This window comes from Prionailurus bengalensis, chromosome C1 (genome assembly GCF_016509475.1).
Source record: "Prionailurus bengalensis isolate Pbe53 chromosome C1, Fcat_Pben_1.1_paternal_pri, whole genome shotgun sequence".
NCBI lineage: Eukaryota > Metazoa > Chordata > Mammalia > Carnivora > Felidae > Prionailurus > Prionailurus bengalensis.
The window spans coordinates 145,290,010-145,315,729 of record NC_057345.1 but is presented as its reverse complement, the minus strand read 5'-3'; the positions used below and the strand labels follow the sequence as shown (position 1 = coordinate 145,315,729).

Here is a 25,720-nt window from a genome sequence, read left to right as displayed (position 1 = left end):
ATACTATAACCCCTAGAGGAATAAATTGTCACAAAATGATTAATTCACCTTTACATGTAAGCTATGCAATCTGATTCAGAGGACCTCTGCTAGATTCATGATACTTGAATAGATTCTGTCATTTATAAAATTTTGTCTTTTTGATGGACAAAAGAAGATTTGAAGCCATATTCAGACCTGTACATACTCTGACAGTAGCATTTTAAAGGGACATATGAGGATGCATATCATCCTACTTTTTGACAAACTAAGCACAGAACTTAAGGATGCTTCCAAAGTATTTTGTCCCCAGTAATTATTAACCTATAGCTTATAGACCTATAAGCTTGGTCTGTAACTCCTCTTTTGAATGCATTTATCCAACAAATATTATTGAGAGTATGTATACTTCATGTAAACACCATTGAAGGTGCTGAGGCTACTGAAGTGAACGAAATAAACATAGTCCTCTCCACCATGAAGCTTATATTTTAGAGAAGAGTTTAATGCACAAATACATTTGTAGTGTATCAGAAGCTCAATAATTTCTATGAAGAACACAGGAAGGGTAGAGAAAGTGATGGAAGGAGTACTATTTTAGATAGGGGACTAGGAAGGCCACTCTGAGAAAATGATACTGGAAGATATACCTTAGTAAAGTGAGAGAATAACCATATTTCCATGTGTGGAGAAGTATTCCAGAAAGAGGGAACAGCAAATGTATGCTCTCTGCAGCTGAGAAAAACTGAGTCAAACAACAAGCTTAGCAATGTGGCCAGGGTGCAGTGAACAAGGGGCAGAGGAGAGAGGTATCCAACGCTAAATAAAGTAAGAAATCATTAAGTGTTTAAGCCTGAAGATGACCTATTTATAGCTTTCTCTGCTGCGAGAACAGATTAGAGGGAGTAAGGAGTAGAGGCAGAGAAACACGTAAGGGGAGTCTTGTGGTCATGCCGGCTAGAGATGGTGGCTGCTTGAAATAGGATAGCGATAGAGGTGGATAGGTCAAACTGGGGATGTTTTTAAGACAGACCCAAATAAGATTTGTGACTGAATTGGATATGAGCTATGAGAGGAAAAAAAGACAGGAAGCATTCCAAGGTTTTGCCTGAGCAAATGGACAAATGATGTTTCCCTTTACTGGAAACGATTTTCTGAGTTCTTGCATGTTGATAAATATATATATGGCCTTTATATTTGAAAATCAATTTGGTATATCTGAAATCCTTGGCTCACAATCTGTTTCCTTGAGTATCTTTAAAATGTTATGCAATTTACTTCCAGCGTAAATAGTTGCTTTTGAAAAATCTAATGATAATCTTGTTTTATTTGCCTTCTTTTTTTTACAAATGTCTATTTGCTTGAATGCCAAACTGATCTTTTTCTTTTCTTTAAAGTTCAGTAGAGTTACCACTATGCATCTTAATATCATTCATTCTGGATCACTCTTCCAGAAACATAGCATTCCTTTTCAACATGTAGTTTCAATTTTACTTTCAGGAAAGCATTTTCTTAAATTATAGTTAGTAATGTTCATTTTATTTTATTGTTTTGATTTTTCCCATTAGAAAATCCTATTGCTTTGGATCTTCTTGCTTCTCTTCTATATGTGACCTTCTATTAAAAGTGGAATTATTGGGGGTTTCTGAGATTATTGACTTGTGTTGTTTCAAGGTTAGCCTTTGTTTCTAAATGAATTCATTCTTTAATTTCTAATTCTTTACTACATTTCACGCACTCATTTTAAAAGTATTTCTAAGTTTGGTTTATAGCATTCTTTTCTACATTTTATCATTACACAATTTATTTTACTTCATTTTGAAATATTAGGTACACTTTTCCTGTCTATGGGCATAAAGCTTTGGTGTCCATGCATTGTTTGTAGAGAGATCATTCCCCTCCTTGTTATCTTTATTCGTACTGTGGCCATCCTCTTCTAATTATTATTGTTCTTATTATTACATGAATCCAATTCTCCTGACCTTTTAAGAGAGAGGGTTTTATCAGGAGACCATTTCTTTCTTTTCTATTTTTGGGAATCAGCTGGAATCTTTAAACTCTTCTGTTGCCTGATTCCCAAGTCCACGCATTCCCATTTAGATGGTGGAGGGTATCACTTGGCCATCTTGGGTTTTAAAATCCCCCCAGGTAATTCTAATGTCCAGCAAAGTTTAGCAACTACCATTTTGGAGGGAGTTATGCAGGTTTTTGATGTTAAATGGTGACATTACTATTATAATTAGTCTTCCTTTCTAAAGTAACTTTTTCAGTGGTTCCCATCTGGAAAGCTTTTATAATATGCTTCTGCCTGGCCTCGCCCTCATAGATTCTGATCCAAATGGTCTAGAATAGGACCAGGAGACAGCTTAAAGCTCTGCACGTAACTTGAGTGTATATTCAGGGTTGAAACCCCTTGCATCAACAGAACATAGTGGAGTACTTGCTAGCTGGAGGACTACCTATTTTGAAGACTCTGGGTGCTGGTGGTGAGAAAAGGAGGTCTTCATAGTAAAGTCGATTCCCTCAGTGCTCAGTGGGAAAGTTGAAGGGCAAATGTTCCCAGCTGTCCCAACTGGGAATATTGATATAGAAGACCACTTCTAACTAACTTCACAAGTCTGGCTCTCCCGTTCCTGTACTTTTCTGAAAAGTTGAAATAATAGCCTTCTGTTTTTTGAGATCTCCTGGTTCTGTTCATTTCTCCTATTTTCATCTGGATTTTCCATTTCCTTTGTCCTCATTGTCTCTTACCCCTTAATTGGGCTTTATTCCTTGAAGTTTCTTCTAAGAAGGAACTTCAGCTAGTGAGTTTTAAGAAATCACAAGTCTCAGAGTGTGTAAGCCTTTCAGACGTTAGAAAGGAGACTTTTCACTGACTTACAAATTGGACTGTATAGAAACACATCTCCCAGTTTCAGCTACTATTATCAAAGTGGCCTGAGGCAATTTCTCATGAGTATCTGTAAGCACTTTGGGGGTTATCTGGGTCTCATTTCCATCAGACATCCCATTGCTTTCTTTGCTTCCTCCGGCAAAGATTGGAGTATCACATGGTCATGAAATTGACAACTTCTATTTTGGGATTTGTGAGAATACCTGCCACCTAATTTGATAGTGTTTTCTATCAATTTTTTGTTTTGCTATCCTGGATGCTCTGTTTTAATGGGAGAACTCAAAGAGATTCAAACACTGCATCACTGCTGCCACCGTTTATTTTTGGATTTCTAAAATAGACTGATTTGGGGGACTTCATGAAAAGATGCTTGTGCTATTTTTGATAACGTTCTAACTATTCCACAAAATGATTTGGTAGTTTCTAGACATGTAATATTACCTGTCCCTGAGGATATAGCAGGTGCTAAGAAGATATAAAATAGAAGCTCAAGTCAAATCTGATGAAGTTGGCTAGATTTGGGATCTGGACTAGAAACAGATAGGAGTCAGTGGTTTAGGACAGCTCTCAGAATGAGATGAGATGGGGTGATGACCACCACCACTAATACCACTGCCACTGCAATAATAATAATTAGCAATCATTATAATTGTATGTGCTATGTGCTGTTCCAAGCACTTATGTGTAACAGGTAATTTAATATTTACAACCAACCTATTGCCCCCATTTTATAAATGAAAATATTAAGTTACAATGAAGTTAAATAATTTGTCCAAATAAGGAATTGATAGCTATTATAATGACATTGGGAATTGCCCAGTCCTGACCTCCAGATAGGCAAGCAGTATTTATCAGAAAGGAGATGAGAGGAAGGAGCAAGGAAGGATTGAGTTCTAGCTAACCAGAGGTAAAGGGTACAACAGGTCATTCAGACAATGGTGAAGACATATGGAACAAGACACATGAAAGCAGGCTAGGATCAGACCTAGGGGACTAAATCATGAAGACTAGATGTCCCACTGTTGGGCTGAGGTCATGTAAATCATTTCTGGCTATGGCTAGGATGACATTGGATGCAAAAAGGATAGAACACAGAATGGGTATCAATAGCCAACTTAAAAATTGAGAGACAGAGACAGCACCTGGATAGAGACAATATCAAAAGGTTTATGTCACTAGGCTGATACAATCCAGATTAAAAAAAAATCCATGCAGGTTAGTATACATCAGATTATTCTCAAGTCAGTGAACCCAACACTATGGGAATCTGCTTTCTTTTCATAAAAATATAAAAATGGTCACCAATGTGTACTGACAGTCCTCATCAAGCAACTCTTACTGTAAATGATAAGGTATTGGCATACAGGAAAGTTCAATCTATGTACCTTATCTTTTGAGATGCAAAAGATGATGTGATTTAGGATGATCCTGTGTGATTTTTAAATCAGAACCTTTCTAAGTGTACCCTGGGGCCTCAAAGAATGTTGTTTAAGCAAAACAGTCAACTTCAGGAAAGACCCTGATCTCATCACTGGTACCATATTACCTGAAAACATTACCAATTACTTGGTAATGCCATTAATTCTGAGAAAAATCTAGGCAGCCAACCACTGATGGTCTTCATTCATTAGAAATTCCTTACCGATTCTATTTTATTACCTGTATTCACATAAGAGCAGGCTGGTACTTCTCAGACCTGGAAAATTCTTTTGACTCATTGCTTATGGTATGGGGTATCTGTGAATATGTGGCATAGGGCCAACATAGTTTTAACTTTAATTGTTGTCTGCTTTGAGATTCCTTTGTTTACACATAATCTTTTATTGCTTGGAAACAATTTTTAATGACATAAAATTGAGAGTATTTTTCCCACTTGTGTTTTTGTGTTTGAAATCAGCAAGCCTTTTTCTAAATGTTTCTACTCAGCAGCAGCCATGGTAATGTTCTTACCACTTACATAGTTTGTTCATTAGCTTTTGCTCCCTCTGCTGGATTGTAACAGCAAGCAACAATGAGAACTCTCAGTTCTAGAAAAGAGGCATATACTCCCCCCTCACCCTCATACCTTTGCATTTTGAAACCAATATGTAAAATCCATTCTAAAGATAATAATCTAAACTTAAAATAGTTTTTTGCTTTAATTACTCCAACACATGCTTATCTTTCAATTGCACATTATGTTACTCATTATCATTATTTTACATATGTCAACCTCCTTTGGTTTCTCTTTACTTCTAAAGAAAATAGGCACATTTGCAGTGAATTCCAGTTTAATGTTAATGTTTCCATATTATAATTGCTGTAGTGAATATGCATTTAAGTAGATTTTTCTCTTTACCAAATTGTGCATAAATCAGAAGGATGAGTGCAAAATCTATATATTTAAAAAATCCAAGCTGACTGCTTATGTAGACCTGGGTTTAAAATGCCCCAATTTTAAAATTCTGACTATATGACATATTTATCCCTGTCCACACACATACACTCAATGTAAAGAGCATAGAAAATCAAATAATTTCATTTATTTTGGTGGATAACAAAAGCACACAACAAGAATATTGAGAGAATTCAGTAAATGCCTAATTGCCATATAATTTGTTATGATTGTTTGTGCCAATATCTATTTAAGTAATAGACTAGAACTAATTCTAATTGTATCAGCAATGTGAAGTAAAAATTTTTTTTTAGGTGATAAACTCTTTGTTCTCAGGTGGGTTACACAACCCAACAGCCTTCAAATTAACATCTGATGAAGGAGCAACATTTTTTTCTTCTGTACATAGGCATGTTCAGTTATCCTGGGTTGAAAATTAGCTACTGGATCCCAAAAAGTTTTAGAAACATAATGATGGGCAGAGAGAATGTGCCCGTTTGTGTAAATCATCTAAAAGGAGGCTTCCTCACTGGTTATCCTATTGAAAGGTCAGGAAGGCTGTGGATCTATAAATAGATCTGATTACCAACAGAGGGTAAATCTCTAAGCATGTTAGCCTCTGAGTTCAGCTGTCACATAATGAAACCCTCAATCCCTGAAGCCTAGCAGCTTCACATTTCCTATTTTTAGTTACACAAATTTGCTTTTTAACAATATTTATAGAATATGGTACCAATATGCAACAGCACCCTTAACCAAAGCTGCTATGGTTAAAGGATACAAAAGGAAAAAAGTTGTGAGGTCAGGAAGGCAATCCAAACTGCACAGGCTAATGTCTAAACGTCTCTGAAGCAACATGCAAGTGTAAATTATGAGCCCCAAGAGTCAAGTCACTTGGCTACAGAAATCCCTTTCTACTGATACTCCTGTATTCTACATAGCTCACAATGCATTTTTTCCCCTCAAAATGCTGGCCTGTCATTGGTCCAAAAACTTGAGGTGAGACATACGACTTTCGAATCTTATTTTTCAATTCTATAGTACTGAAATTGGCCTTTATATTTACAAGATCAGAAACTGACATTCTAAATCTCCATAAGCTAAAGGGCTAGTTAAGAAAGAATTTAATGCTATGAAGAACTCAACTTCCTTACTCCATTATGATATGCTTCCTGAGCCTAAAAGGCACATGCTTCATTAAGCTATTTAAAGGTTTTAGTTCAAAACAATTGCACAGCTTTTAACTTCCCATTGGGAATTGTATGTAATTCATGGGCTGGATAAAGTAATATTTCAATTACCTGAGTAAGATTCAAACATAAGAAATTAAGACACTGATATCAATAATTTTCCTAATGATAATTTTGGTGATGATACAGGATAATGAGAAACTGAATATCACATTTGCATCTTCCAAAACAGCTAAAAATGTTATAAAGAAAAAATTGACAGGGAAGCATTTATATTCACCAGTACACTGTGATATTAAATAACAGGCTTTGAACAACATTGAAGTTTAAGGAAACTTAAAATTGTTAAATGCTACCAATTTCATTTTAAATTAAGTGATGAGCACCTATGAGAAATATACATATTACAAAGAAATCATTTGTTGTCTTGATAAGTAGCTTAGATATCTGAAACCACTCTGAGGCTCCCACTACTTGAAAAAAAAAATAACCTTCTTGTATAAGGAAAGACAGCTTTTTACTTTCTTCCAAAAATGGTTAATGGCAGGAGGTAAGAAAGAAAAAGCTTTAAGTAAATGTCTGTTGTCCATTAACAGTTGATCCCAAACTCATTATCAAAATGTCCATCTTAAATTATGTATACATGACTATGCAAAATTGAATTGGGAAGTAGTGCTTGGTAAAATTGTCCTTCTGTTTCCATGGAAACAGATGCTAGATTGCATCTCTTTAAGGCTTGTTTTAAAGTGGAAAACTACAGCACATTAATATCCCACTATCCAAGTTTAAAACTTATTATATCTCATAGATTTTTGAATTTTGGGAGATTTTGAAGCAGCACTTCATAGCATGCCTATGTACTTCATATAGGGCATCTTTTATTTCTTGGGATTTCTTAACTATTTGTGTTTTTTTTTTTTTTTTGCCATATCTCCTGCCCCCATTTTGGTAGAATGGGTTAAGAGTAAAGGGTTTCACTTATTTGACTTTGCATCCTTAGCATGTAACATATAGATTCCAACTCCACCTCTTATTTAATGAAAGCACTTTGAATAAACTGTAGTAATACAAGCTATTTTGTCTTTCTAATTATAAGAAAAAGCAAGCTTTAATGTCAGACTAACATGTATTTGAATCCTGACTTTAATAGGTAGCTCAATGACCTATAGGTGAATCACATAAAACTTCTATATGTCAGTTTCCATTTTAAACGGGGATAATAATAAATCCCAAGTCATGGAGTTGAGATTTTTTAATAAGCAATTAAATACTTTTTAAATATACATGGAATTGTTATAAGGCATCTAGCGTAGTGTTTGACTAAATGAGACATCAGTAAATGGTAGCTATAATAATTACAATAACTGTTACTACTGATGCTGCTCTACTACTCCTTGCAAGGCATTATGCTAGATGCTTTATATCTTCAATCATCACTATAGCCCTTTATGATTGTCTTCACAATGCTAACAGGCAGCAGAGAGGATACCTAGTGCCATTTGAGTAGTAAGCTATGACTTCAGGATTTAAACCTTCCTCTGCCTCCAAGGTCTGGGATTTTTTCAGTTCAACATGCTGCCTTTTCTCGATATGTTTCAAAAACCCAGAAAGGTGCAATCTCTCTCTTTCAACCCATTTCTGTACATTAAAATACGGCCAACTGATCTATCACAGAAGACAGCCAATTCAAAATCAGTAGGTTGTACAAAGGAATTTACCCACACTATATTTTTAGTTTTTTAGCAAGTCAGTTGATTAGGTTTCCTTGATGTAGCACAGAAAACCATAAGATTGGATTTAAAGAGAAAATTTTTAATGTTTATTTTTGAGAGAGAGACAGAGAATGAGCGGGGGAGGGACAGAGAGAGCCAGAGACACAGAACTCAAAGTAAGCTCCAGGCTCTGAGCTGTCAGAACATAGCCCCACGTGGGGCCCAAACCCTCGAGCGGCAAGATCATGACCTGAGCCGAAGTGGGACGGTCAACCGACTGAGCCACCCAGGCACCCCATAAAATTGGATTTTTATCACAGAAGTAAATATCTAGGTTCTGTTTTAGAGCCCTTTCTCAGGAGTCACTCTGGTGGCCCCAGAGAATTTCAAAAAAGTCTCCTTACTCTTATCTGTTTTGTTATATGCCCTGGTGATACCTCATTTTAGAAAAAGTAATCCATATTTACTCATTAGCTGGGTCCACTGACTGCAGCCAGAGAAACACTCTACTACAAGAATGGAAATATGCCCTTCTTCTTAGGGTATTGTCAAGTTCACAATTGTTAAACTTTTCAGTAAAGAAATGAAAGAAAGTATTAAATATTGATGATCTTCAGTAGCATTAGATCATAATAAGTAGCATGCAAACAGTGTTCTAGTTTAAAAAGCACTCATTTTTTTATGTATTAAATATAAATCACTGTAACATTAGTACTTACGTGGAAATATTGCATATTTGAAAAACAATGGCAACAACCTCCCCCCAATAAAAGCCAACAAGAATTAAAAACAACACCACCCTGAGGCACAGGACTATTAACTAGAATGACACTTAGAAAGTCATACATTCACTGTTATTACACATGAATCTTTGCACATTATCCAGATTAAGGTTGAATAGATGTAAACTGAAAGATTCTATAAAGAGATATTTACGTGGGTAACCAGGAAGAGGAGATTTGACAAATAGTGCCGGGATGTGGCAAAGAAAAACAGCCTTTAAAAACCAATTCGGGTAGGGGTCCACCCAGTTTCAGTGTTTTTTTTCTTCAATCATTTTCTACTTAATCATAAATAAATTACATTTATAGATTAAAGTTACAGATTTTTATTTTCAGCAAATCAACCAAAAAAGTGCTAGATTATATTCTATACATTTCAGATATTCTATTATCCAAGAAAATGGCAATTTTAACCTAAGGACAGACCTAATTAATAATTATTTTCCAAGTGCATTGCATCATTGCTGTCAAAATTATTTAATTACAGCCAGTATTAAATTAGTTATGATTCTCAAATCTAATCCCTATTAAGTGGAAAATTACAAATTTGGAACATATAATTCATAAAGGAATGGGTTTTAAGTTTGAGACACTGAATATATGTTTATATAGTCATAATGAAACCAACTACGTATTTCTAAAGATAATAGACATTTTAGAAAACAACGGCATAGGGTCAGTGGTTTTCAGTGAGCCTACACAGTCAACACGATTTAAATTACACTGAGATATTACTCCTCATGGATGTACAAGGAGACGCTCAGAGGCTACACGATGTGTGATATTACAGTAGACTGAGTACCAAAACAGATGACTCCAGTTAACTTCTATTAGGCCAGACAGTAATGCAATTTACAAAAATATAACTGATGCTAATCTTACTATTTGATTTTGCTTTGGAAAATATATTTTTTAAAACATATTACTTATATTAGCATGTAATGGATATCATCATCATCATCCATTTTTTTTTTTAAGTAGATTCCATGCCCAGAATGGAGCCCAATGTAGAGCTTGAACTCATGACCTTGAGATCAAGAGTCAGATGCTTACCAACTGAGCTACCCAGGTGTCCCCAGATAACATGATTTAAAAAAAAAATTTTTTTTTCAACGTTTATTTATTTTTGGGACAGAGAGAGACAGAGCATGAACGGGGGAGGGGCAGAGAGAGAGGGAGACACAGAATCGGAAACAGGCTCCAGCCTCTGAGCCATCGACCCAGAGCCCGACGGGGGGCTTGAACTCACCGACCGCGAGATCGTGACCTGGCTGAAGTCAGACGCTTAACCGACTACGCCACCCAGGCGCCCCAACATGATTTTTTTAAAAGAAATTTTCAATGTTTATTTGAGAGTGAGTGAGCGAGCGCATGTGAGCACGAGTGGGGAAGGGTCAGAGAGACAGAGGGAGACACAGAATCCAAAGCAGGCTCCAGACTCTGAGCTGTCAGCACAGAGCCTGATGGGGCTCGAACCCATAAATTGTGAGATCATGACCTGAGCTGAAGTCGGATGCTTAACCGACTGAGCCACGCAGGTGCCCCCAGAAAACATTATTTTTAATGGATTAATAAGTAAGTTTTAAAATTATCAGGTTTAGTTTCAATACATTAAATATAGATTTTATCCCACTTAAACCAAAGCTCTTAGCGTTCACAAGAAATTATAAGAGTGGAAGATCCATATGACCAAAAAGTTTCTGACCTGTTGGTAAATAAACAAGAAAATACTAGTCTTAAACTATCCCTTACTTTTGCAAATCTCAGTGATAAAGACCTTTACAGTCTTTGAGACTATAAGTGACTTGAGAATTTACTTAAAATAGATCTATTTAAAAACGCTTAAACCATTTTATTCATAACATAAAAAAACATTGAGTTCCTTAGAAATTGCTCCATTTGCAAAATATATTTATAACTTAACCAAAATAAATAATTCATACCTCACCAAGTGAGTAATAACGTCTTGGGATCTGGGAGTCCGGATAGATGTTTTCAAGGTACCAAGAAAAGGGCTTACACTTCAGATTTTCTCTTAGTGTTTTTCTGACTGACACATCTCCATAATCCACTTTGACAACACCTGGAATTTTTCAGAGAAACAGGCAAATCAGTTCTATTTTCGTTTTAGTACTGTTTCACTCTGTTTACTTTGCTATCAGTTTTTTTTTCTCCCTCTATAATTACAATTCCATCAAATTCAAGTGCATTTGCAGCTGCTACTAAACTGATTTTCTTACTAGCAACAAATTAGTACATGAAATAGGTATCAAAAACAGATTTTCCTTTGGTTATGGCTTTTCAAACGCAAATATTTATTACCAAGTACTTACACTTCTTAGATTGAATAATTAATCAAATAAGTGTAAATTGGTATTAATTTAGCATCTCATAATTAAAGCTTAACTGAGCCGTGTGATAATGTAGCTGCTTCTCTTTATTAAAAATTCCAATCCTCATATTTTCCTAGTGTCTTTTACTCACCACCATAGATTTCATGATAAATTTATATAAATATGATCCTCACAATGAACACTTGTGTGTTCTTTCTCTCTTCTAGAAATTTTACTCTATCTCAGTCTGCCATAGACCTGATTTTTTCTTTATTTTTTTCCTGTATTATTTTATTAATTAATGTAAGCCAGCTTGAATTCTTGGATAAGTTAGTAAATAGATAAGAGGTTAACATAAACAAATGACTTATACTCACATATGTACATTTAAAATGCTTAATTTCACTTCATGTAACAGTATAATATATGAAATTAAAACGAATATTTCCATTGATGGTCATAAAAGATGCTTTCCAACTGAGAATTAAAACCAACAATGCTACTGACTTTTACATAAAAAGAAATCATGGTGGTATTATTTGTTCATTACTATCAATATTAAAAATGATTTGAATGAAATAATGATGAGAAGATTACATTTCTTAGATTACTTTGAAAAGGTCTCTGTTTAACCTGTTTCCTTTGAGATGAATAAGCAACCAGACTTGGGTACGCACGTGTGCGCGCACACACACACACACACACACACACCCAAAGGGCCCAGTACTTGGTATATACTGTCCCAATTAAGCAGCAAAACCTAACAATCCTATAAAATAATGAATAATTGTTTAGACCATCCAAATATCTGTAACTAATGTCATTATTTGAGTCACTGTAATGAATTTGAAGTTCATTACCTGTTAGTTTCCCCCTTCCCCCAGTGTTCTTCAAACATTCTTCAGAATTTTTGTTTTTCCAAAATTAAATGCCTTAGTGTTGTTAGAAAGCATTCTAATGGCGCTTAAGCAGCCAAACCATTTCCTTTTAAAAGACAATATTGATTTTTCTAGCTGGTGTTTGGATGGAAAACAATAAGGTCTTTGGGCTTTTAAAACCTAAATATTTGCTTTCAAAATAATTCTATTCAGAACTTCCAATCTGGAGTGTAACCTTTAAAAAAAGAGGCTGGAAAACATTTACAAAACAGATCACTACAAGAATTTCTCTTTGTATTAACTACTACATGAATTGCATGACCTAATAAACACTCTTGAAAATCATATATAGAGATGCTATATATAGAGTGGGGGAGGGCAGAAAGAAAGGGAGACACAGAATCAAGAGAAGGCTCCAGGCTCTGGGCTGCCAGAACAGAGCCCACACAGGACTCAAACTCACGAACCATGAGATCATGGCCTTAGACAAAGTCAGATACTTAACCAACTGAGCCACCCAGGCACCTCTTTCCTAGAAGGCATTTATGAGCAGTTTTCTGATTAAAAAGGAGTTTGAAGATTCATTTACATATGTTTTACATTAGATAAGAGAAAATGTTAATTGCCCACATCAGATTTGGCAAAGATTTGGTTGGTGGAAAATGACAGATGCTATTAGAAGAAGCTAAAACCTTCTCACCTTACCACCTCTAAGCCACCCCTTGGCATTGCCACTACAACATGGGTTTGTCTTAGTCCTAGATAATTACTTTAAATTACTGTTAGAAATGTACCAAAATACTATGGGCTTATGTTAATATTTTGGTGTGGATGGCTTTTTCCCTCTGTTTTTACCCACATAGAAATCAGATACTATGAGGGTCAGTATCCAAAATACATAAAGAACTTATACAACTCAATAGCCAAGAAACAATCCAATTAAAAAACAGGCATAAGACATGAACAGAGTTCTCCAAAGGCCTGCAGATGACCAACAGACATGAAAAGATGTTCATTGTCATTTATCATCAGGGAGATCCAAATCAACATTACAATGAGGTATCGCAAGTGTCAAAAACACAAGAAACAAAAGTGTTGGCAAGGATGTGGAGAAAAAGGAACCCTCTTACACTGTTGGTGGGAATGCAAACTGGTGCACCCATTGTGGAAAACAGTATGGAGGTTCCTCAAAAAATTAAAAATAGAACTACCTTACAATCTACTAATCACACTACTGGGTATCCACCCAAAGAATATGAAAATACTAGGAGGGTACATACACCTCTTTTTTATAGCAGCATTATTTCCAATAGCCAAATTATGAAAGCAGCCAAGTGTCCATCAATAGATGAATATATAGAGAAGAATATATAATATTATTCAGCCATGAAACAGAATGAAATCCTGCCATTTGCAATGACATGGATTGAGCTAGAGAGTATAATGCTAGGCAAAATAAGTCAGAGAAAAACAAATACCATATGATGTATCTCATATGTGGAATTTAAGAAACCAAATGAGCAAAGAAAAAAAGAGAAAGACAAACCATGAAACAGACTCTTAACTATAGAGAACAAACTGATGGTTACCAGAAGGGAGATTAATGGGGAGTGGGTGAAATAGGTGATGGGGATCAAGGAGTACGTTTTTCATGATGAGCACTGGGTGATGTCTGGAATTGTTGAATCACTATATATACACCTGAAACCAATATAACACTATGTTAACTATACTGGGAATAAAATAAAACTAAAAATAAAAACAACTATTCATTGAGCCCTAAAAAAAGTGATATGTGAGAGACAGCAGTGGTCACCCAACATTCAGGTATTTTTCCACATTTCCAGCCCTTGCAGTTATTAGGCAAGGGTATTGACTAGTCCTGGGCAATAAGCTATTAGGGGAAAGGGATAAATGTCACTTCTTGTCCTAAAGACAGAAGACCAGGTGTGACACCCTCTGGCTCTTTTTTCATCTATCACAGGGGCTAAGGAGGTCTTGTACCACAGTGGGTACGGCTACAAGATGGTAAGGCCTTTATTAGCCTGTGTCAATGAGAGACTGTGAAGTGGAGCCTGAATTATCCAGTTCCATGGCTTGAATTGATCCCCCCCTCCCATCATCCTGGGTCATTGCTCTATCCTCTATTCTGCTTACTCATTCTCCACTTGTTTCCCAAACTCTTATCTACAACCCAAACCTCTCTAAAGTACTTTATCCAATTGTTTACCTAGCAATTTCACTGGGATCTAAATAGGCATCCCAAATTTGATATGTCCAAAATAGTCCTCTTGATTTTCCAGCTTCATTCATCTCCAGGGTTCTCCTTTCAGCAACTACCACAAATGTCCACCCATTTTCTCAGGGCAAAAACATAAGAGTAATTATCTTTAACTCATACACACACATATTCAGCTCATTAGCAATTCCTATTTGTTCTACCCTCAAAATATGTCCTCAGCCCCTCAAAAATCCCCTTTGCCATCCTGGTTGCACAATCTCTCATCTCTTGCCTGAACCAGCATTGAAACAGGCTCCTAAATAGTCCCCCGGGCATCTACAATTCTCCATCTATCCTTTATTCACTATTGCCTACTCCCTGGACAATACAATTGAAATATAAAGTCATGTCACTATCCTGCCCCAAAGTTTCCAATGATTTTTTTTCATTGTGCTAAGAATAATTGACAATATCCCAGCCATTGCCTAAGATCCTTCATGAAATGAATCTTGATTATCTCTATTACCTAACCATCTGCATTCACTTCACTGTAGCCACAATGGCTTTTTTGTATTATTCTTTCCTTTTCTTCAAACATGCCAAGTTCTTTCCCAACTCACAGCTTCTACTTGTCCTTTTTCCTGTCTGGTATGGTATTAATCAGGACCCTCCATGAGTTGTCCTTCAGTACACTGAAGTGTCTGCTAAGACTTCACTTCCTCAGAGTCATTTTGATCTTCCTACCTAAATGGATCGCTCCCTCCCATCATCCTGCATCATTGCTCTATCCTCTATTCTGTTTAATCATTCTCCAGGGTACTTAAACTAATTGACATTGTATTAAACTCTCTTATTATATCCCCAATAAAAATTTTGTATAAATTACTTAATCTCTTGAAGCCCAGGGTATCCTATCTGATAATGTCTCGTGCGATGTTGTGAATACTATGTAATATATGAAAAGAGCACAGTATGTAGTATAGTATACATTATTGGTATATAATAATTACTGAATACATATTGTATATTTTAATGGATATCTCTTGTTTCTGCATGCCTGACATCCATTCTGCCTTCTGATAAGGGCATTCAAATTCTCTTTGAGCAATCACTCCTCTCTCACTTTCAGTTTGTGTGAATTGATAACCACAGCGCTCTTCCCATCTTTCCAGCTCCAACTGGGTACATAAACTAAAGGGATATCACCAGGGAATCTTGTTTAAATGCAGATTCTGATTCAGTTGGTCTGAATGAGGCCTGAGAATCTGCATATCTAATAGGCTCCCAGGAGATGCTGTTGTTGTTCAGGCCAAATCCAAGTAACACCCAAGACAATCAAGGCTTTCCATTTTTCCATCTTACATATAACCCATCATGATGATTGGCTCAGGAATGGACCTATGAACCAGCCAGCCTAATAAAAATATATACTCTGAGAATTTTCTAGGACTATTATGAAGTTGAAGTTCTATTTCCTCTGGAATTGCTAGCTGTAAAGATGATTTAAGCCTGGAATTTCTGAGGCTACCATATAGAGAATGCCTAAGACAGTGACATAAATACAGGAGTGAAATAAACACATAGATAGAAAAAGAAAGTGAAAAAAAGACAAAAATAAAGAACAGAGGCCAAGCCAAGATTAAGTCTGCAGATATTTATTGTGTCCCAACTATATACAAGGTACATTTTCTAGACACTTGGGATATATCAATGAACAAAACAAATTAAAAATATCTTCCTCTATGGAGTTTACATTCTAGAGGAGAGAGACATAAACAGTAATACATTCGAAGGTGATACATGGTGTGACAAAAATACACTAGTGTGAGGGAGGAATGTTGTAATAGAATTCATCTTAATATGCTATTATTTTTTTCAAAGGCAGCTTATAAAAATTTCAAGTTTTTAAAGTAAGTCAGTGAGACTTGCAGAGACACTGGGAAAGCTCTGACAATTAGATAAAGCTTCATAATAAGTTAAAAAGATTATTTTTATCAACTCATGATTTGGAAGTGTGATTAATAGGTAAATAACAAGTACAGTTTTGTTATCCTTTAATAACCTGTCCTTTGTTCATCATTTTAAAATCTATTTCAAGGTAGTATTAAATTTAGATATGTAGACCAATCATGCTTTAAATTTTTAAATTGATAATAAACTGAAGATCAATAATCTCAGTTAAGTTCTTCCTTAGTAGATGGCTAATAAGCCTATAGTTCTGGTTCCCTATAATCAAGGTACCTGATGACAGAATGGCCTGATTATAGGCCAAAGCTTAGAGTTTTATATGCAAGAATATATATTGCAGCACAGCTTAATGTGGAGAGAAGGGGAAATTATTTCCTTCAATCAGGAATATGTAAGTAGATCAATGGTATGTATATCTAATTATCAAAATACATATATTGAAACAATTAGGACTATATGAGAATATGGAAAAATGTTAATAAAATACAGATAAATTTAAATATATATAAATGTTTTTATTGTCATTATAACTAAATAAAACAAATGTGAAACAAAAAACAGAAAAATAAAAAACAGCACATTCCTTTTGCTACTAAAGGAGAGGAAAAAAAACTTTTAAAAAAATCTAGTTTTTCCTTAAGCACACTTAGAACTATGCAGCTAATCAGTGTTTTTTATGTACAATGATATCATATTAATAATATACTTGTATATTATAGTAGACCATTATACATAGTTTCAACTCAATTTTTTAATATACTTTCAAAATTCCTTATTAATAGAAAATCACCTTCTTTTTTCTTTTTTATTTTCTTATTTACTTTGAAACTTTATCAGGAGCTTTATGGATGAAGATCTGAATTTCTTTCTCCTCAAAAGTATTCATAATAAAAAATCATTTTTTAAATATTTATTTACTTATTTTGAGAGAGTGAACACAAGCAGGGGAGAAGCAGAGAGAGAGGGAGAGAGAGAATTCTAAACAGTCTCTGCGCTGTCAGCACAGAGCCAGATGTGGGGCTTAAACTCAGGAACTGTGAGATCATGACCTAGGCCAAAACCAAGAGTTGGTCGCTTAACCAACTAAGCCACCCAGGCACCCCTAAAAATCATTTTTAAGCCACTTAGAGATTATCATATTCTAGAGTATTTAAATACTATATTTCAAATTTTTTTAACTGAAAACTATTCTTTTAAGTCATCATTTTAATTTTTATCTGTTCTTGATATACACACAAATTACCCAGGCTCATAACCACTCACTAGGAAGTTACTGGGTAGAATTACATTAACAGGCTGATGGCACATGCCAGCTAATAATATATAGTGATTATCTGTTGAATTTATTATTTCCTATTATTACTGCAATTTTATTTTAATGGAATAAAAATGAGATAATGAATTGTGCAATGATTATAGCTTCTACTGAGAGATATATCACATAGAAGCTGCAAATAAAAGACAACTTCTCAATTTATTTAAGTCTGTCTGATTCCATAGTCAATAGTTTGGGCAGGTCTTGAGGCTACATTTTCTAGGTAATTGCCTCAAACTTCAGTTCAATTTGGTAATAAAAACCTCATTTTCAACTGCTTACTCCCAGATCAAGGAGAATATGGGAAATAAGAAAAGTGGATCTTTGCAATGACCTTTAAAAATAAAGGTCAATTTAGTATCAGTTAAGGCAAATGGACTATAAAATCTATGGTAGGAAAAAAAAAATCCAAGTAAGGATGTTCAAGGCAGTGTTTAGAACACTAGAACAGCCAGATTATGTAGTCATCTTCTCCATATTCTATGGAAAATGCAAAGGAGATATGGAGCCAATAAAAATACCAGTGATCTAGGGGCACCTGGATGGTTCAGTAGGTTAAATGTCTAACTTCAGCTCAGGTCATGATCTCGTGATTCGTGGGTTCGAGACCCATATCAGGGTCTGTTCTGACAGCTCAGAGCCTGGACCCTGCTTTGGATCTGTGTCTCCCTCACTCTCTGCCCCTCCTCGCTCACCCTCTCTCTTTCTCTCAAAAAATGAATAAACATTAAACAGATTTTTAAAAAATACCATGATCTACTTGCATGAATTTGTTTATCCCCCAGCAGTAAGGAAAAGTTTGCACACAATTTATATATTGGTCTTTTTAAAACCTCTTACAGGGGCACCTGGGTGGCTCAGTGGGCTAAGCGCCCAACTTCAGCTCAGGACATGATCTGGTGGTTTGTGAGTTTGAGCACCATGTCGGGCTCTGTGCTGACAGCTCAGAGCCTGGAGCCTGCTTCAGATTCTGTATCTCTCTCTCTCTTTACCCTTTCTCTGCTCACAGTCTGTCACTCTGTCAAAAATAATATAAAAACATTTAAAAATTTAAAAAAAGCTTCTTGTAGTTATTTGAAATATATTCATTGCAGATAATTCTAAAACATTAATAAATATGAAAAGTAAAATAAAAATCAATTGTAATATGGCTATATTTACCTTATGGTATTGATTTTTCTAGATTTCTATTTATGTATAACTGTAAGATACATTTCTTACAAAAAATGATTCTTTACTATGTATAATGTAATATTAACTTGCAATGTAATTTTTTGCTAAAACAGTATGTCATGATAACTTTTCAGATCAACTAAACTCTTCTATACCTTAGTTTTTAATACCTCTGTGGTATTCTATTTTATGAATTAGTAATAACTTAATCCATTTCCTATACTTGGACATTCAAGTTATTTCTAATTTTGGACTTTAAAATCAATGAACATCTTTGCACATTTTTATCATGCCTTTTATTTCATTAGGATAATTTTATAGAAGCAATGTATTTTGATAAATTATGTGATTTCAAGACATATATATGTGTGTGTGTATATTTGTATGTTTGTGTGTGTGTGTGTATCTATCTATCTATCTATCTATCTATATGTATGTATATATAAAACTAACCTTTCCAGAAAGGTTCAAATTTACATAACTTCTTACAGTGTAGGAAGCTAATTTCCCTTCCAGAACACTGGCTATTTTAATTTATCCTTTAATTTACCATTTTTTAAATAATGTGAAGGTAAATGGTATTATATTACTATTTAAAATTGATTACTAGTGACTTCTGGGGAAGATGGCAGAAGAGGAGTATGGTAAGCTCACCTCATCCCATAGATACAACTAGATAACACCTACGTGACTATAACCCAGAAAACAATGAGAAGACTGGCAGAACAGACTCTCCACAGCTAAATGTACAGAAAGGCCACATAAAAGAGGTTAGGAAGGCTGGAGAGGAGGTCAGGAGCTAAATAGACCCATGGGACTGTACACCGGAGGGAGGGATGCCATGGGCACAGGAAGAGAAAGAAACAGACCTTCATACCAGGCACCCCAGCCACAGGGAACTCACATAGGGAAGACAATCCCCATAATATTTGGCTTTGAAAACCAGAGGGGCCTAATTTCATAAGATCTTACAATTAGGAGGGCTTAATTATAACTTTAAAAATCAGCAGGTTGGGCTATAGCGTAGAAGCAACAAGTTGAAAAATGCCTGTTGTATATGAGAGGGAGATTTGTTTACTAATCTCAAAGCTTATGCTGGAGAGGCAGGGATCCTTGAGAGACTTCTTCAAGAACAAAAGATCTGGCAGGTGCCATTTCTCTCCTCTGGCCCCCAGCCTAGATACACAGGCACCTACAGGAACTAGCATGCCCCCTCCAGCCAGGCCTCAGCTCCAGGCCCCTTCCCACAGCAGACGTGCAAAAACTTTCCTAGCACCCCATGCCCTGTACCTGCATTCTCCCGTAGACCTATTTTCTCCAATATGCTCTCAGCTAGAGCCCATCCACGGTGGTGCCACAAGCCTGGCAGTGTGTAAGCAGCCCCAATAGGGGTCAGCATGACTCCAAAGTAACTCCTGCCCTGGGGAGATAGGAAGACAACCACATGCTCCAGTAAAACTGCAGTCTCTGCAATGGGCTGGAGGCAGAAATCTGGTCTGACTGCAGGCCCCATGGACCAACAAATACTTCCCAGGAAACAACATAGCAAGAGCACCCTACAATTCACTGCTACTGCATCTCTGGCAAATGCCTAACTTAAACCCAAAGTAGCCCTAGACTGGCCCACTAATAACACAGGGACCAAACCCTGCCCACAACAGGCAAAGAGAGCCATTGCCATATGTGAAAAACCCACAGCCAACATCATAATAGTGAAAAACAGATTTTCCCTGAAGATGAGGAACAAGACAAGGATGCCCACTCTTACCACTTTTATTCAACATAGCACTAGAAATCCTGGCCATAGCAATCAGACAAGAAAAGTAAATAAAAATCCATCCAAATTGTAAGGAAGAAGTAAAACTTTCACTATTTGCAGATGACATGATAGTATATATATAGAAAGACTCCATGAAAAAAAACTAGAACTGATAAATAAATTCATAAGGTTGCAGATACAAAATCAATATACAGAAGTGTATTTCATTTCTGTACATTACTAATGAAGCAGCAGAAAAATTAATAAAAGGATCCCAATTAGAATTGTACCCAATATAATAAAATACCTAGGAATAAACTTAAAGGAGGTGAAAGACCTGTGCTCTAAAAATTATAAAACATTGATGAAATTAAAGATGACACAAAGACATGGAAATCAACACTAAAAAATAATTCAATTTTATTTATTGGTTTGCCTTTAAAAAAGGCAAACCCAAATCACAATGAGATGTCACCTCACACTTGTCAGGATGGCTAAAATCGAAAACAGAAGAAACTACAAGTGTTGATGACAATGTGGAGAAAAAGGAACCCTCTTGCACTCTTGGTGGGAACACAAACTATTGCAGCTACCATGGAAAACAGTATGGAGGTTCCTCAAAAAAATTAAAAGTAGGGGCACCTGGGTAGCTCAGTGGGTTAAGTGTCCAACTTCTGCTCAGGTCATGATCTCACTTCCTTCGTTGGGCTCTGTGCTGACAGCTTGGAGCCTAGAGCTTGCTTCAGATTCTGTGTCTCCCTCTCTCTCTCTCCCCCTCCCCTGCTCACACTCTGTCTCTCTTGGTCTCTCAAAAATAAACATTAAAAAAATAAAACTGATTACTAGTGAGAATTCTTCTGGTAACCTTGCTAATTTTTTCTTTTATGAATTGCCTATTCTTCCCCTTTTCTCAGATCTCCATAGAAGTGTTCACTTTTTGATGTTTAAGCACCCCTGATATAAATATATTTGGGGGGTGGGGTGTCCGGGTGGCTCAGTCAGTTAAGTGTCTGACTTCAGCTTAGGTCATGATCTCACCTTTTGTGAGTTTGAGTCCTGCATCTGGCTCCATGCAGACAGTATGAAGCCTGTTTGGGATTCCCTCTCGCTCTCTCTCTCTCTTTCTCTCTCTTCCTCCCTCCATCTCTCTGTCCCTCCTCCCACTCATGCACAATCTCACACAAAAAAATTGAAGTACAGTAAAACATTAGTCTGTAACTTGTTCTGCAAGCATTCTGCAAGATGAGCAAACGTTTCTAATAAATTTTAACTTGATAAACGAGTGGTATCTTGCATCACTTCATAAACACTGAATGTCACACGATTACAATTGAGCCAATCAGTGGTTCTTCTCTTTCTCTCACTCACTGTGGGATTGTGGGTGATCATCCCTTATGCCAATGCTTAGTCTCAGGCCACAGTGTTTGGCAAAAATCTGATTTTTCAAAACATTGGAAGGTGCCCACAACTGTCACTAGTGTATTTTTTGTCACTTCAAAGCACCCATGGACAGTCCTTTGCTTTTCCATGCAAGAGTAGCTTAGGAATGCTTTGCTTCATTCTAGGTCAGGCTGCCTGCAGATATAGACCCTTTTCCTCTGCTGCCTTATTGCTAGTTATATTACCAGTATATGACAAGAGTTTATTAATACTGTACTGTAGTCAACATCTGTGCGAGCATATATAATGTCCCTCAGGCAGAAAAAGGTTGAAAAGAAAGGTGGTAAGAAGGAGATAATTACATTGGAAGTTAAGAAGGGAATCATATAGAAATACAAATGAGGTAGGCGAGTGGCCGAAATTGCAAGGTTTCATAAGAAGTCCTCGTCTGCATCTCATCTGGAGAGGAGGAGAAGATTTTATAAGAAGAAAAAGAGGAATCGTTCACTTCAAATGAGGTTAGGTATATGTGTAAAATGTGAGAAACAGTGCAAAATTTTGTAGAAAAGCACCAACCAAATAAGGCTGTAGCGGTGCAAACGGTGAATCTTTTTAATGACACTGCAATGTCACATTTCTGTGAAATCCTCAAAAGGCAGTAAAAGCAAGTGTCATCGGATAGGTTCCTATTAAAGTTGCACGAAAAGAAAAAGATTCCACTGAGCCAATAGATAGTGATGATTCCATTAGTGATAGTGAAAGTCATACTACATGATAACCCTCCTCTCTCTCGTCTCCCTCACATCAGCCATGAAAGTTTTCAAAGGTAAGTGCAGGTTAATGTGTTTATTTTTCTTTATATTTTGTATGTCCTTTATTATTTTGTATTAAATACTGTAATCATTTTTATATGAATATTTTGGGGTTTTGGAACAAATCATGTGAGTTTCCATTATTTGCTTTGATTATACACATGCATTGGATTACAAGTATACTTCCAGACTGAATTATGCTCACAAACCAAGATTTTACTCTATACTGGGGACATCTCTTGCAAATATTTAAATTTTCAAGTGCTTATTTTTGCAGACAAAAAAAAAACTTTCCCTTTGTTTTCTGCCCTTTATATTATGCTTAGAAAGGCCCTTACTATCCTAAGATGTAAAAAATGCCTAGCCATATCTTCTAACATTCTTAAAATTTTTCACTTCATATTTTTTTTTCATATAATCATCTGAAATTAACTTTAGTGTATCTCCAACCATGTTCCTTTTGGCTTTTGCTGTTTTTGTTTCTTAGCACATATAGTATACATATTTTTTTTAAATGATTCACTTGTCTTTCCTTCAGTTTGCTTTAATTAAGGACACTTAACTAGCTCTGTAATATATCTTATTGCTTGAACCATCTGTAGGCTATCCACTTTTGTAACCTAAATTTTATCTAGGATCAACTTAGTATAATATAGAGCTGGGATTTTATTTTTTTAAGTCTATTTATTTTGTGAGAGAAAGAGGGAGAGAGTGTGTGTGTGCACAAGCAGGGGAAGGGTAAAGAGAGAGGAGAGAGAGAATCCCAAGTAGGTTCCATGCTGCCAGTACAGTAGAGCTATGCTTTTAGATGACATTATTTTGACCCCTCTGAAATCTAAATGAGAATTTGCTTTATGATATTGGTTTTCATTAAGGGTAAATTAACAAAAAAAACCCCTGCATTATGGATAAGCTGAGGTCCTTGAGTATCTCATCACATAACATTGTTTGCTTTCTTTTTAATAAGAAGCCTCAGTAGCAATTTCTTTTATGAATCTAGAAATAGGAAAGGTTGTATTTTTCCTTAACAACTGATATGTTTTTATCCTACAAACACTGATAACTTTATAGCTGATAAGGTAGCTTTCTATATTCTCTCCAGTGTATCATATGAACTTAGAATTTAGGAAGACATCTCAAACTATTCTTGGTTTAGGACAAACATCCATCCATCCAACCAATGATGGCATAATATGGTTTGGTTCGATATCAGAAGTATTAGAAAAATACAAACAGCATTATTTAAAGGACTTCATTCTCAAAACTCCACAATATACACTTTTTTGTATACTTTCTCATTAAGTCTCTATAACTTCTCTATTATGGTGGCTTTGGTTTAAGGATGAAAGTTAAATAACTTGCTCAAGCTTACTTAGAAAATAGCAGAAGGATTAGAAGTCACTCATACCCATCTAATATTTAACTCCATGCTCTTACAAACCATTCTGGAATGGGAGCAAAACACTGGAGAAACTTTGAAAAAATCTATACAGAGATATTCTCTAGATGGCGGTACAAAACATGGTAATTATCATTCCTTGAAGTATAGAATAGGATCCACTTGGAAAATTCTCCCCGTCTCAACAGATCAATGTGATCCAGGATACTGGACAAACTTGAATTTACAGAGACAAATGATCAGTAATGATATAAGTGGAATTTATTCTACTGATAGGACAATTAAATACAAGCTGGAAAGTTTCAGTGTGCAATTGACTAACCAATGTATTTCTGTAAAGTGCTTCACATTGTACATTATTCATCACTAGTTCCATAGAATGCTAGATATAACTGTGTCTTCAGTTCTTGACACATACTATATTATTATATCATCCCTGAAGTAGTGATATATTTTATAATCAATGTTATCTTGCATCTTACATTTGAGAAAAGACAACTGTAGTGTAGGCATGGCTTGACCATGTGCAAACTTGTTTTTCTCTTTGTGGTAAACTAGCAAATTGCAATTTTAGTAATTAATGAGCATTTAAATCAATGGGCATTTAAATACATCCCTATTGCCTGAAAAACTTCCATTTGATACTTCTAGTAAAACTAAGAAAGTGTCAGGGTACCTGGCTTGCTAAGTCAGTAGAACATGCAACTTGATCTTGGGGTTGTGAATTCAAGCCCACGTTGGGTGTTACAGAATACTTAAAAAAAATCAAGAAAGTACTAAAATGAAAATTTGCCAAATGGTTGCAGGGACTTGAAAGAAAATCCCAGGGATGACAATGTTTGTAGACATACTACATCACCGATCATCTTGATGGCATTGAGAACAGAGTAGATGGAAAACATGTACATACCAGCAAGTCTGACCCAAAAAGTGATTCAAACAAGTCAACCTCAAAATATGAAGTTTCTTGATCATTACTTTTCTTATTTAAAAAAAATTCTATGTATGTACAAGAATGAGATATGATCAAAAAGCTGTCTGAATTAGTTTGTGTCTTGAAACACTTTAAAAGGGACACAATAATTCTAAGTGATGAGGTTTTACACTATAGTTTAATTGGAACTTTTTATTAGTGGTATATAATAAAATGGTGATCTTTAAATTGATGGCAGCTTAAATTAGATTAAATGCAGTACTTACACATTTATTATCTGGTCATATTTTAATAAAAACAATGAGTTAAACACAGGTAACTTTACTACAGGACTTCTCATAACTTTTCTTATGATGAAGAGTATTAAAAATATCCTAACTGGATAATATTTCTCAAGCTTATTTGTCCTTTTCCAAAATTTTGAGACAATGCTCCATTGAAAACATTTTGAGAAACACAGCTTCATTGTGTTTTCTATGTCTAAACCAATACATTAGTCATTCACAGGACATAAACTGATATTAGAGAAAAATCTTTGTGGGGAAAAATTCTATATGCTTTTCAATTTTTTTCCATTAGGAAGTTTCCATCTTAAGATTTTAATTAAACCAAGAAAAT

The 25,720-nt window shown here is 35.5% G+C and overlaps 1 protein-coding gene across 3 annotated transcripts in view; it reads right to left on the bottom strand.

Annotated features, from left to right (window-relative positions):
• Positions 1–25,720, bottom strand: part of GALNT13 (polypeptide N-acetylgalactosaminyltransferase 13) — a 550,480-nt gene that overhangs the window by 53,812 nt on the left and 470,948 nt on the right. For all 3 annotated transcript variants that reach the window (XM_043576749.1, XM_043576748.1, XM_043576751.1), the window contains exon 10: positions 10,874–11,013. In XM_043576749.1, the coding sequence (XP_043432684.1) occupies positions 10,874–11,013 (140 nt within the window). The remainder of the gene's footprint in view (positions 1–10,873; positions 11,014–25,720) is intronic.